We start from the raw sequence: 14,636 nt of genomic DNA, 5'->3' as shown, positions 1-14,636 counted from the left end.
AATTTCGCTATCTCGTCGGTTAAGACTATTAACATCAGTAGAAGTGTTCACGTAATGACTACCTTGATTATGATGAATGGAAATTGTTGGACTCAAAAATGCTCGCCAAAATGTGTGCGAGTCGAAAATTAACATGATTATACAGAACATGATTGACTCCTTACAGGCCATTTTTTTTTTTTAATATTTACTAACCCAGAAGGCATTCAATCATTTAGGTTTAAAAGTGTGATATAATGACAGAAGATAGTCTCGGAGATGGATGAAATAAAACAATTTTGTTATTTTTGTAGCAACAGAGCGTAATGAAGAACCTTACAGAACCATTAAGTGTACTGACCTAGTATGGCGCCGACGATGACCTCGGCGATCTCGACGTTCTTGGAGTCCTTGGCGCCGGCGTCGGCGGGCGTGGGGCTCTTGGAGAGCGGCAGCAGCGAGGCGGACGGGAAGCCGGCCACGCCGCCCACGCCGCCGACGCCGCCGACGCCCGCCGACAGCGAGATGGGCGCCACGGCTGGGGGGCGAAGCGCCTCGAATGCAACCTCCGCGAAACGCTCTAACGAGCCGCCGCGCGCGCCGGCCGCCGCGCCTGCGGACGCGCGCGGGTACAGCAGCCGCCAGCGGGACGGGACGGGACGGGACGGGACGGGACGGGACGGGACGGGACGGGACGGGAGCGGCCGGGTGACACGTACATTAGAACGTTTCGCGCTGGTGCCACAGGGTTACGATGCGCGGAGCGAACCGCCGCACAGCGTTCCTGCCAGTGCACGCCGCACCACTACCACGTTCACACGAGTCGCAGTAACGTTTACACAGCGACGCCTTCCGACGTATTCCTTGTTTCGTGTCACATCTGGCTCCAATTTGGAATATTTTTTACTTTTTATAGTTTTTTTTTTAAAGAACTCGAATCGACTGATCAGTAACCACTAATCTGTCGTATTATAGATAATATTAAAATGCCAATGTGATCGATCATGAACGGTCCGTTCGCTTCATTCGTTATTGGTAACGGATCGTTTTGTGATATATCGATTCGTGATGAATTCATATTTTCAGACCCACTCATGATTTTTAACGATGCACGAGTCGAATGAATTCATGAGTCAAGGCAAAATAAAGACGATTAGTGGTTTGCGAACCGATACAATATTCACTGATGTGTAAATGAAGCCAAATTGATTTTTTTATACAATCCCTTGTATTGCGGGTAGTAAATAGGCCGGAGCAGACGTTTGTCCACTGAACGCTCTACGTGGATAGCAAACAACGGCGTACACTAGCACAAGCACGTGCCACGACGTGATTACGCCGCGCACATTCATGTACTGAGTTACGGTAGCGCTGTGGTGCGGATTGGAACAAGGTGGCGGGAAGAACAACACGGACTACAAATTCCGAGTAGCACTGTGCCATGAAAAGGGACACAACATATCTAATAAACAGTCTAACATTTCTATGATCCTGTTAAGCAAGTCAAATGGTTAAAGGTCTTTCCAGACTGAAAATGTTAACAGTAAAATATTTTTACCTGAGTGTTAAAATTTATTTTCAAACGAAGATTAAATGCTGTCCTCGTATTAGCTCAGGACCGTGCGGTCTCAAGACGAGCTAAATTATAAAAAAATCTTTAAACAAAGAAGCATACATATGATACAAGTTGACAGATTTATTTATACTTATACATTTTTATTGGTGATAAAGGCGCGGTGCTAGTAATCTTTTATGTTGTTCTTCCCATCACCTGCGCTGTGAATAGTAAATTCACATACATACATACATAAGAACGATTACATACTTATAAGTAAGCATGACCGTGTTTACTGATTAAGAAATTAGTAATACTATTTAAAGTATATAAAATTATATATATAAAAAAAAAGGCAAAAAACAAAAAAATTATTTTTTGAGAATATTGAAATTTTTATATATTAACATTTATACTTAATTTATTATTATATATTAATATAACCAGGATATTAATATCATTGCTAAATAGAGATTACCAAGTACAGAATACGGAAATAGTGTCAATAAACTCGATCTTAAAAATTATTGTCACAGATCTTTAAAATATTTGTATACAGAGCGCAATCTCAGAAGAAACAATTTCTTGGCAAAACAGTTTAATATATATATATATATATATATATATATATATATATATATATATATATATATATATATATATATATATATATATATAATATGGAAAATAATTTAGAAAAAGAAATACATTATTATATGTATGTATGTATATATGCATGTAATACTTTACCATATCCACAACGCCAAGTGTTATGTATTGCCGACAGATGGTATGAAGAAGCGATGTTTAGAAATTTAGAAATTAAAAAAATGTTACGAGAAGGCTATAAGATAACAACAAAGAAGCCAATTGTTACATAAATCAGCAATACAACACATAATGTGCTCGGACATGCAATTATCACAACGTAATACTGTAAGACAACCCTAGAAAAAAATTCACAATCGGACGCGCCTCATTTCAATTATTTTTTTTTTTTTATTGAGAACTAAAATTTAACTATGTAGTCGAGGCAAAGGAATTGAATGTACTGAACTATATTTTATCTGTATATTCAAGATGGCGTGGTAATCGTTACAGTAATGTTGGAAATTAAAATTAGGAGGTTATGAGGGGATATTCGTGGATGGAGTGGAGGAGTGTACTTCTGACTCAAAGTCGTAGCGAATAGGGATTAATTGTAGAAAGCTGCAATTGAAAGGAGAAAAATAAAGATATTAAAATTTGAGTGAATTGTGAATTATGTAACTATCTAATTTCACGCCATAGTTCTTATTTTAAGAGTAATGGAAATATTCATAAATTAAGAATATCACAAACCAGGTGACAAAACAATGGTTTGAGGGGATGAGGTATTATTAAATCTTTTACGGAATGAATTGAAATGTTACGCGTCCACTAGTAAAAATTAACAGAAGCTTATTAACAATAGAAGTTTGAGTTGAAACACGGCAGCCAATCGAGACGTGATGGTAAGAAGCGTCCGAGGAAATTTAGAATTTTGAAGCGTAATGAGATGGATGGACAGGGTTACACGCGACGCTGGACGTGTAATATACAGCAGTCAATTATATGTAGGCTACCTCTACACACAAACATCCGAATCCGTCCATGTATATACAATTTGCATTTTAAAATCATCATAAAGCCATTATCATTATTTCTTTTGACACTTTTTACTGGAAAAAACAATCGATCACGTGATCACTAATAATTTTTTGAAAAAATTTCCTTTTTAAAAAAAAATACTTAGTAATTATGGAATATGTTAAAAAACAAAAATCCCAAATTAAACGTAGATTAGAAAAAAAAAAAATACATATAAAATTTTAATGTAAATGGTCTGGTTTTAGTTGGTACTTGTTTATTTCGAACAGTAGTAACATTTTACATAAATGTATAGAAAAGAGTTATTTATTTTTCATAAAATAAATGAAAATTATACATACATACAAATTCATTCGATTCAAAAAATTGAAAATTATAATGTAATAGAATTACAAGTATTTATTAATTAGAGCTCCGCTATGCATTTAAAATGGTGCCATGATGGTAAAAATATTACACGATTAGTTGGTATTAATGACTGAAGACTCTTTTTAACAAAAAGTAAATCTTTTTATCTATTTTTAGTAAATTCGAAATTATTTAATCTCAAATAATAGTAATGTTGGTTTGATCATTTGGAGAGGATGGATGAAAGAAGAATTACGAAAGAGATTTATCGAGCAAGAATGAATGGAGATGTCGGTAGGGGCCGCCCTAGACTGACGTATGTCGACCAAATAGGCGACGTGCTGAAGAAGGACCAAATTAAAAGTACCCGTAACCGACGAGCGTGTATGACAAGATTGATGAATGTGGAAGAAGCGAAAGAGGTTTGTTTGAATCGAAGCATTTGGCGTTCCATTGTTTCTGCCTACCCTAATGGGAGACACGGTGACAGATATGTATGTATGTATGTAATAGTAAATAAGCGACATTACTCTCATTGGATCGATTCGGGTGTTTAGTGCGGTATAAAACTCTTGTTAGTTTTGCTGTTTGTCTGTGCTTTTAAATAGAAAGAAGTACACCATGAAATACCAATAGTTTGTTATAAATACAAATATGCACGTGTACGCTCACTCCGGTGGTCGTAGCGCGTATGTGTCACCAAGTTAATACCATGGTTGGTGTTCTATACCAACAGACATAAGGACCAACCATTGCAAATATAGGCCAACATATATTTAGTCAATAAATATTTGTATTTTCTATAATTCAGAAAATACAACTTATTTTAAATAACTAAAAATCACTAAAATACCTTTTATCAACTTTACAAATATGATTAATGATTTTTTCATATAATAATTTTATTTCAAAATACTTTTTTATTTTTATTTTTACACTAACACTATATTGTTTTTGATAATTTTATTTTTTTATTTTAAGAACTGACTGCGGTAAATGGGGACTATGGTAGATAGGGTGGAAAATTTATATCTACACTAAATATAAGGCTTGGACATATTGATGCGAGGCGTATGAGACAACCTTAGTCCTCAGGAGTGGCATAGAATGGACGTGACAGGCATCAATTAAATAGTGTTTATGTTGGTTTTTTCATATAGTGGCTACTACTTTCCACTGAGTTGTTCGCCATCTTGTTTCCCATTTTTGACAATAAAAAATAAAAACATTAAGTAACGGAATGAAAATAACGATTTCTTATATGAATGAATCTTCAAATTACGGTTTAAAAATGTAATATATTTAGAAATCTTTGTCCATGCTTCACATTTAAAAAAAAACACATACCAAATTTTTTCAGATATCAAATTACGTTCGGAATGTGAACTCAGCAAAGATTTCTACGTATATTTTTTTTTGTAATAATAAAAATAGTACATAGAATTAGAAATAATAATCAAATTTAAAGTTCCGTTCAAAATTAAGTTAAAATCATAATTATTATATCACAAGGAAAGCGGATGAGATGATGTGTAAGTGTGAGCAAGATGAAGGGGACGTGTAAAAGGGAACAGAATTTTCATAACAATATTTATATACTGTGGGTAACATCCAAATCTCATATAAACAAAGCAATCTAAAATAGTGGGTCTACAATCTGTCTACAATGTATGATCGAAAGAGTTTTGTATAGCTTTATATTATGTAATACTAACAATAAGTAAAAATTCGTGAAATTTTATCCCCTCTTAGAGGGATAAATAATTTGTAGGGAAGTTGTCAGTAAGAAATCTTATTTGGCATTTGGTAATACAAAATCATAATCATTATAGAAATATAATTATTAATTTTATTATTACCAATGTGCTAGTATTCTGTTATTGAATAAGTAATTTACAGGAACGAGGATGAGGCTAAACATGATGAAACTGTGATACACATTTTACAATTCTTATATGCCAAAAGTTTAGAGCTTCTATTTTTCTCGTCAATACGAGGAATAGGGCAATAGAACAGTAGATTCGCAGATCACATTGCTGGGGATTATGCAATAATGAGTTCATGAACGGTGTACTACCAACGGACGGTAGCGCAACAGTACGTCTGAAGGCTAAGGTCACGCGTACTTATCTTACAATACATTAAGCCTTAACTTTATTGACAATGTGATAATGAAAGGTTGTCTGGACCACAAACTATGATTATATGTTCTAAGAGAAAATTTATAAGATGTAAGTAAACAATGAAATAAAACAAAGACACTGGGAACGGCAAATCAGCTTATCCAGGCTTGGATAGTCGAGATAAGCATACTATTATTATATTAATATAGTTGATAGAGATTTAATTACTACTAGAGGACATATGTGTGTATATATATAGTAATCTGCAGATATCGAGCCTATATGAAAAACATGACTAACCAATGTTCAGCTGATGTTCACATGATACTGCATTATGTCCCGACATCCTTTGTCATGTTTCTTATACTCGTAGAATAGGCTATCGTAATTTGAGGAACAGACATGTGTGATTGATTGCGATTTTTAATTAATGTATGTATATAGTTTACCATATAGTCCTCGCTGGTGTGCGCTGCCGTCTGTTTGAAAATTAAAACAATATATATAAATATACGAAGTCGGACCGCAGCTACACGCATCTAATGTAATGTTTAATGTAAAATTAAAGACATGTAATGCAAATGTTAATACATAATGGTAAACTCTATATACATATAATTTATCATTTCATTAGTCACTTTTACTTATTTTGGAGGAAAATAAAAAGAAAAATGCTGTGTAGCGGCGAATCGTAAATATGTGTGGTGGTGATGGATGGTCGGAATGAGGAGGGGGAGAGAGGAAAAGTAGGAGTGTGTGCGCGGTGCGTCTACTAACCAAGGCCAACTTGTCCAATGGGCCCAAATACGGCGGGCGGGTCCTGTGCGGGCAGGGGGAAGTAGGCGGCGGAGAGCGGCGCCGCGGGCAGCGCCGTGGGCAGCGCCAGCCCCAACACGCCGTGCTTCACCAGCAGCGACAGCGCCGCGCTGATCTCGCTGATACCAGCTTCCGAGTATCCAGACTGCCGGAGGGCCACCTGCCGGTTCCACGTTCACTAAGTTATTGACATATTTAGAGCAGTATTTTTAACGGCTTCGCCTGCGCTATCCACATGCGTTGGTGATGTTAGGTGAGAATGAAAGTGACGGATTCATAAAGAACTAATCGCGAACGAGGGGTGGAGGGAAGGATTGTTGGTGATGAGGCAGCTCCATTGGGCGTGCGTGGTGTTGGTGGTGGTGGTGGTGGTGGCGGCGGTACCTTGATGTGGTCGAGCGTGTGCTGCGTGAGCGGCGCGGGCTGCTGCGCGCCGGGCGGCGCGAGCGACAGCGTGAGCGAGAGCGCGGCGAGCCCGGCGGCGGCCGCGGCGCCGTTCACCAGCACCGAGCCCACCGAGCCCACGGACCCGCCCAGCGCGTGCCCCTGTACGAGGGACGCGTACTCGGTTACAAATAACTTGTCACTCGCAAAACTATTCAAGTTCTAAATTTAAAAAAAATTACAATCCTTAATATTTACGATGATTCTACTTTACAGTAACTTTTTTTTTATGCAACTTAGAATGGCAAACAAGCTGATTGCCCACCTGATGGAAAATGGTAATCGTCGCCTATAGACATGAGCAGTACCGTGGACATAACAGAGTATACTGTTTCGCTCATACCCTCCATGCGTTGCCATTCCTGAGGACTCAGATGCTATTCCTCTGTACCCTGTAAATTCACGCCATAAACCGTAACACAGCCATGCAAACACAACTGCTTCACGGTTGAAACACGAATGGGACAGAGGTACCCAAGCGTATAACAGTAATTATATGTGTAGACGAACAAACAATATATAATTATCAGAATACAATATGACTTACAAGACAATAGATATATTGTAGGATAATCACAAATATATATATATATATATATATATATATATATATATATATATATATATATATATATATATATATATATATATATATATATATATATATATATATATATATGCATGTCTAAAGAATTAAATAAGCATAAAATACACAACTATTATTACAGGGTCTGTCAATTAGTCGCTTAGAAATATTTGCAACTGATAGAATGTCAATAGCATACGGCCTGTCGTGTCTATTATAGGCGTTTTCTGTAATATCCATGAAGTTGTTCACGTATGTAGGCAACGGTTGTCATTTTACATCAGGTGACCTGTCTACTTGTTTGTTATATTTTTCGTTTTGTTTATACAAAGAGTATAAAAAGAATCCACACTACTATAAAGTAGGCAAAATCCTAAATCTAACCCACAAACAGCAATATTGTAACATTTGCTTGAATATATCTTTTTCTGTATATTTCTTGAAGCAAATTGTCATAAGTACATATGAACGTTAATAAACATATATTTACAACAGCACATCTATTCCTTTTTAGATTAAATCTTCATACAACAAATACTCAAGCATCTAAAAGTAAGCACTGTGACATAACTCATAATTAAGAAATCTCTTTCAGAGATATGTAAGTTCGCCTTTGCTAACATTGTTATTAATTTGTTGTTATTTATATATATATATATATATATATATATATATATATATATATATATATATATATATATATATATATATATATATATATATATATATATATATATATATATACTTAAACTTAATCAAAATCTTTTTTAAGGTTGACAATTACTAATTTAATTACATAACAAAATTAAATTGTGTTTCACAAAAAAAAAAAAAAAAACTATTTCAATTCTGGCAAGTAATTTTGATTTAAAAACTAAACTACCGAATACAGACTTTGATAAAATTCCCATGGTTGGTCCATAGGATCCATTCACGTAAAATAGAAAGAAGAATGTTCCATATTGATTTACATATTATACTGACGGTGTCACGAGGTAACAAACACATTCACATTCACCCAATACACCATGTACAGAGTGAACTCCTATCAAATAACATACCGAGTATTTGTCGATAAATAAGTTATTAATCGCCTTACGCCCTAATCTAATAGTGAAATAAAATAAAACATGGCTGTTAGTCTAGTGTTGAGCATCATGAGTGGAGCAAGGGGTGTGTAACCACTTAAACACGCTCACAATTGCTTTCCACCCGTTTGTGTGCGCTGAGGGGGCGGAGGGTGCCGCGTCCTCTCTCTTAATGCAAATATAAGCCTTATATCATATCCAATAGGTCAACAAATACATTGTTTTAACAATTTATTAGACTGCGCTAAGCATTAGAATAGTAATTATTACTTTGACCAAACTATTAATTATCAATAACAAGTTCCAATTAATAATCTTGATAAGCCTATACGAGCCGGAATGACAGTTGAAAACGCTAATGATAACAAAAAAATTATACAAGTTTTTATTTTGTAACCAAAACAACAGATACGTTTTCATTGCATGATAACGAAACGTTTACTGTCTCGTTCTAACACATGCACGCGACAGCAATGACTAGTCTATGGAATAGATTCGTTTGCCACTTTTATAGCCCTTTCATTTAGTATTTGTCGATTTTATTAATCATCTCGCGTTGAGGGCATAATGGACTAGTACATTAGACAGTTATACGAAATGAATCATATTGAGTCACGTGAAATGATTTTAAGCCCCCCAGACGAGGGGGGGGGACTATTAGTAATGCGGACTACCAGTTTCATTGCTAGCAATATGCTCTGTCAGATCGACCTCGGGGTCCCCCTGGAAACCATCGTGCTGAATTTTAGGTATTTTCATCACGATGGGCTAACTGACCAGCCTTTACATTCTCACCTATTATCTTTCGCTGGTATTCCGCCAGCGTATACCGTTAGAGCAGGCGGGATGTAAAATCCATTAAAAAAAAAAACCCAGATCTAAACAAAACTAAAACAAAATAGCCATCATCAACTTAAGGGGCAATGACTGAAGGGCGTGGCTTTTATAATAGTTTTCTATCTGGTCACTGATTATTCGATTTAATCGTAATAAATATGTTTTAAACTGACTTTAATTCCCCATGAGAGTACTGGCCAATTTGAATTTAGAAAAAAATAAAATATACAAAACAAAAACTTTTAGTTGCATTTGTTAAAATATCCGAGTATTTTTTACAACTTGTTCCATTTACTATTTTCCTTCATTCAGACTTATCAAGATATGAATTCAATATGAAATCAATAGGTTGGTCGTAAAGTTTAGTGTGGCTGTGCGCCTGGTCCGATCGCCCCGTCACCGCGACACCAAGCAGAGGGCGCTAGGGCGGCCACAGACGCGTTGTTGGAGCGTGTCCAAGTCGTCACCTCTGTCACCTCGGTGGTGGGCACCGCGTACGGGGAGCCGGTCGGGTTGTAGTTGGCCACCGGGCCCGCCACGTCCGCGTACGACACGTTCGGACACGAGCCCGACTGCGGGTCGTCCACCACCTTCTGCAAGATCATGAGGCACGCCTTCTTGTTGTTCTCTTTCTCGCCTGGAAATGGTAACAACAATATTATTGGAAAAATCTTTTATGTATACTAATATTATAATATTTTTCACAATTTATAACAGCATGGGGTTCTTGAAAAAAGGAGTAAAGAGGTTTTTTTTTTATTGGATGAAAATGGAATGGTAACCCCGCCTGCGATAACGGGATACGCTGGCGGGGCACCAGTGAAGGGTGATCGATGAGAATGAAAACAGGCCAGTTAGCCCATCATGATGAATTCATCAGGAATTAATCATGATAATTTCCAGGGGGAACCGCGAGGAGGTCGACCTGGTTGGATATATTGTTAGCAATGGGATTCTTAGTCTCCATTACTAACAATCCCTTTCCCCCGGGGTAAAGAGGTGTCTTCAGGGTCGGCAACGCGCGTGTTATAGGCTACGGTAATCGCTTAGCATCAGGTGGGCCGTACGCTTGTTTGCTACCTTAGTGGCATAAAAAAAAGGAAAGATTTGGTAATTTATTAGCAATGGATAAACTCAAAAACTAACTAATTTTGAAAACTCAGCTAATTTTGAAAATTCACCATGTAGTTAGCGAGTAACATAATTAGCGAGTAACAAAGGGTATTTATTATTTTCTATCTGCTCGTGAAAAGTCGGGGCGGCTCGCTAGTTGTCAATAAAGGATTAATATGCATTTCGCATTTATACTTAACTAATAATTAGTGACGTTGAGAAATTTTGAATGAATTTTTATAATAAGGTAAATGTTAAGTACTCAAAACGTAATAAAAAAAATAAAACAAGAACTAGGGGTTAAGACTGAAATTTTCGTACAGTTCAGTGCTGTCCGAAATTTTTTTAAATCATACAACAATTATTTAAATATAATTTCCAAATTTTCTATATTATTATAATTTGTAATCAATAAATAATTACTAAGTATTTAATACAGCCATACCTGTCGAAAATAATCTAATATATAAAATTCTCGTGTCGCGGTATTTGTTACCAAACTCCTCCGAAACGGCTTTACCGATTCTCATAAAATTTTGTGTGCATATTCGGTAGGTCTGAGAATCGGCCAACATCTATTTTTCATACCCCTCAATGATAAGAGTGACCTACCTCTAAATTTTTTTTTTATTTTTTTGACAAATTTTTTTATTTTTATTTTATTATGATTTAGCATTGAAAAATACATACAAATTCAAATTTTCACGATTTTACGATCAAACCCTGTTTTTTAATCGCGATTTTTTATATTCCGCAATAGGGTTGCAAGATGACAATCGAATATAATAATTGTAGTACGATAAATTCTCATGTATAATTCTCGAAATAATGTATTTGGTAAAACAACGTTCACTGAGTCGGCTAGTAATTCATAAAAATTAAAACCTCATACAAACAGAATTTATCTATCACTGTTTTATTAACTTTCTTTCAAATTGAGAAATTACCACAAAAGAAAAAAAGATTATTATTTGACAGTTATATACATAAATGCTATGTATATCTATATACGCTTTCAATTACACACAGCATGTGAGCGAATGACAACTGCGCATGTGTGATATTCACGGCGTGCCTACTGGGGACTCATAAGATACGAGCATACATACAGTTTACTAGTTATATGGTATGAATTATTAACCTCACCATTTAACAATGGTGCGGGGTGGATTACCACCCATCAATGGCCCACTGCTGAGCACTGGACTTTACACATCTAGGCGTACCAGGAGACTGGTTCTATTTCAAGTTATTAAAATATAATAAACATAAAAGTTTGTGTATCTGTTACTTTATCAGGCTTGAATTATTGGACGGATTACAATGGGGTTTGGTGCATATATACGTTGAAGCTTTTTATTCTTGCTAATACGAGCAAAGCTGCGGCCTATAGCTAGTAAAATATAAGGGGAAAAAGGTTTGTTAGTTATGGGGTCTAATAGTCTCATCTAAAAAATAAGCTAATAGCAATATAGCCTATCAGGTCGACCTTCACGCGGTTTCCACTGGAAAATATTGTGGTCGACTCTTGTGGAACTTGTCACGACGGGCTGACTAATCTGTTTTCATTCCCGCCTTCATCTCTCACGGGCACGGATTACCATTTTCTTCATAACTTTTTCCTTAAAATTTAAAAAAATATATATATATATAATGTAAGCCACTGACCGACTACTGTGATGCACCGCTCCTGCAGCGACAACTCCTTGGCTTTCTGCGAGATCTGCACGTAGCTACCGCTCTGTTCTTTTATCTGCTTGATGTAGTTGCCACCTTTGCCGATTATCATGCCAGCTGTTGAATTCGGCACTAGTATTTTCACCTGCAACAATAACATATATTACATTAATTTACATTATTTATGTTCACGTACTGGCCACTAATAATTTTGTAAATACTGGCCGGTAACAATTTGTTCTATTTATTCTTTCAATGAATAAATTAGTGTTTAATCAACTCGCTTGCGTATTAATACAGGTGATGTCCTTTTCGCTATCAGATCTTTGAGGAACTCATTGACTTTGACATTGTACGTAGTATTCCTATATTACATCTAAAATATATCACGTAATTTAAGACTGAGTTCCACAAAAGGACCGATTTCGATCATTGCAAAACTAGTTAACTTGCTTTAAATATTACTAAATTGATTTTGATAAAATTTCCATAAGACCAATTTGACCCTTTCAGATAAAAAAATATAATTTTCCGAATCGGCATTAAACAACAGAGTCATGTGGTAACAAACATAAAAAAAAAATACAACCGAATTGAAATCCTCTTCCATTTTTGAATTCGATTGAAAATCCAATATACAGTTGCAATTGGATATAGCAGATAACAAGATATTATCCATACCTAATAAACAGCGGAGTGACTTTTGACGTGATCGAATTGGGATCAATCCCTAATCACATCTTGTAGACGTCAAATGTAAAGTAAGGTAACGTCCATTTGACGTCTATTCGATTTTGAATTACGATTTGATCTCGATTTTATTGCTTCCAAAGTAGCAGACGATTTAAATTGTTATTCTGCATTGTATTTTTGATTTAAGGACTGGAAATATTTGAATGAAGATTTATAAAAAAAAATTTCGACCTCCCATATTCGCTTTAGTAGTTCAATGTAACACGATGGCTGACACTTTTACATATCTTGTAATTACTGTAGTGCTGTTAAGGACTATAGGTGACGTTTACTACTTTTAAATGGATCAGCAATTTATTTGCTTTTTCAAGTCGTGTAAAAAATACTATTAAATTAATTTACGGTACGTTGTTTGGGCATTAAAATTTAGACTCCAAAACACTTGCATCGGCTAAGTAACAAATCACAATATAATTATTGTTTATAATGCAATATAGCAGTTAGTTAAAAGATACACAACTTTCATATTATTAATAGAAAAAAAAATCTTTAACAACAAAATGAGAACTCAACCTTTTCAAGCCCAGAAACTGACAAACTTTTTTGAAGTTTCTACATAAATAAGGAAGACAGTGAAAGTTTAAAATTTACAATAGAAACTCTTAAAATATACACGGCCTGCGTAAAACAACTTTTGTATTGGTAATAAAAAAGAAGAAGTTTGAATATTTTAAAGCCAAATTATTTATCCAAATTTGCAAGCTTAGAAGCTGCAAAATTTGTTGACCAAAAATATTTTTATTGTCAAGTAACGCTACTAATATAAGATTTTTTTTAATGCAACTTAGAATGGCAAACAAGCTGACGGCCCACCTGATGGAAAGTGGTAACCGTCGCCTATAGACATTCAGCAGTACCATGGACATAACAGAGTATACTGTTTCGCCCATGATAGCCCCCATGCGTTGCCATTCCTGAAGACTCAGATGTTATTCCTCTGTACCCAGTAAATTCACGCCATATACCACTTTTCAACTCGAAACACAGCCATGCAAACACAACTGCTTCACGGTTGAAACACGAATGGGACAGAGGTACCCAAGTAATCGACTTTTGTACAAAGTTTCCCTCTGGTAGTTATTATTATTTATTTAGATTATTTCATTTACACTTAAAAGCGCAACGATTTCCTAATATAAATAATATAAGTTGTAAATAGCTAATTTTGAATTTAAACACAACTATATTAAACTATTTGAAGTGGTCCAAAAACGACCCTTGAGGTACTCCCCAGAAATTCGTAGTCATCTGCAATGCGCCAACGTATTTAGCTGATGTATAAAAGGACGGTCTAGTGAAAAGAATTGTGAATATATATTACTTCTTTAAAATATAATGTACACATACTCAAAATGCTAATTTGTAAGTAAAGTATCACGTAGTCGTATCTAAACATTAATACGACGTTATGTAAATCGAGAATCGAAATTATATATGTATAAGGTAATTAAACTAGATTCGAAATTTAAAACAATGTTGTTTATTTTGTTAAATAATACTATAAAAACCGAATTAATTAAACAAGGTTCATACATACTAAAGTTTTATAATACTTATCTTTATTTATGTAATAACGTCTCCACATAATACCATACAAGATTCCTGCCTATACGTAGTACAAAAAACAGTGTCAATGAATAATGAAGGTTATCAAGTTCACAAAAAAAAAAATTGGAATTAGTTTTTAC

General features: G+C 35.3%; 1 protein-coding gene across 6 annotated transcripts in view; it reads right to left on the bottom strand.

The window, feature by feature from the left end:
• LOC113519859 (RNA-binding protein Pasilla) overlaps window positions 1-14,636 on the bottom strand; it is a 95,169-nt gene that overhangs the window by 5,057 nt on the left and 75,476 nt on the right. For 2 of the 6 annotated variants that reach the window (XM_052900563.1, XM_052900566.1), the window contains 6 exons: window positions 12,187-12,340; window positions 9,873-10,042; window positions 6,835-6,996; window positions 6,412-6,610; window positions 6,084-6,113; window positions 341-592 (listed from right to left, as the gene is read on the bottom strand). In XM_052900563.1, coding sequence (XP_052756523.1) covers window positions 341-592; window positions 6,084-6,113; window positions 6,412-6,610; window positions 6,835-6,996; window positions 9,873-10,042; window positions 12,187-12,340 — 967 coding nt within the window. The remainder of the gene's footprint in view (window positions 1-340; window positions 593-6,083; window positions 6,114-6,411; window positions 6,611-6,834; window positions 6,997-9,872; window positions 10,043-12,186; window positions 12,341-14,636) is intronic. The other 4 variants (XM_052900567.1, XM_052900564.1, XM_052900565.1 and 1 more) reach the window with 4 other exon arrangements.

This window comes from Galleria mellonella, unplaced genomic scaffold (assembly GCF_026898425.1).
Source record: "Galleria mellonella isolate WM207_F2 unplaced genomic scaffold, CSIRO_AGI_GalMel_v1 utg65, whole genome shotgun sequence".
Lineage (NCBI taxonomy): Eukaryota > Metazoa > Arthropoda > Insecta > Lepidoptera > Pyralidae > Galleria > Galleria mellonella.
The sequence above is the reverse complement of the archived record's forward strand: the minus strand, read 5'-3'. Positions and strand labels throughout refer to the sequence as shown.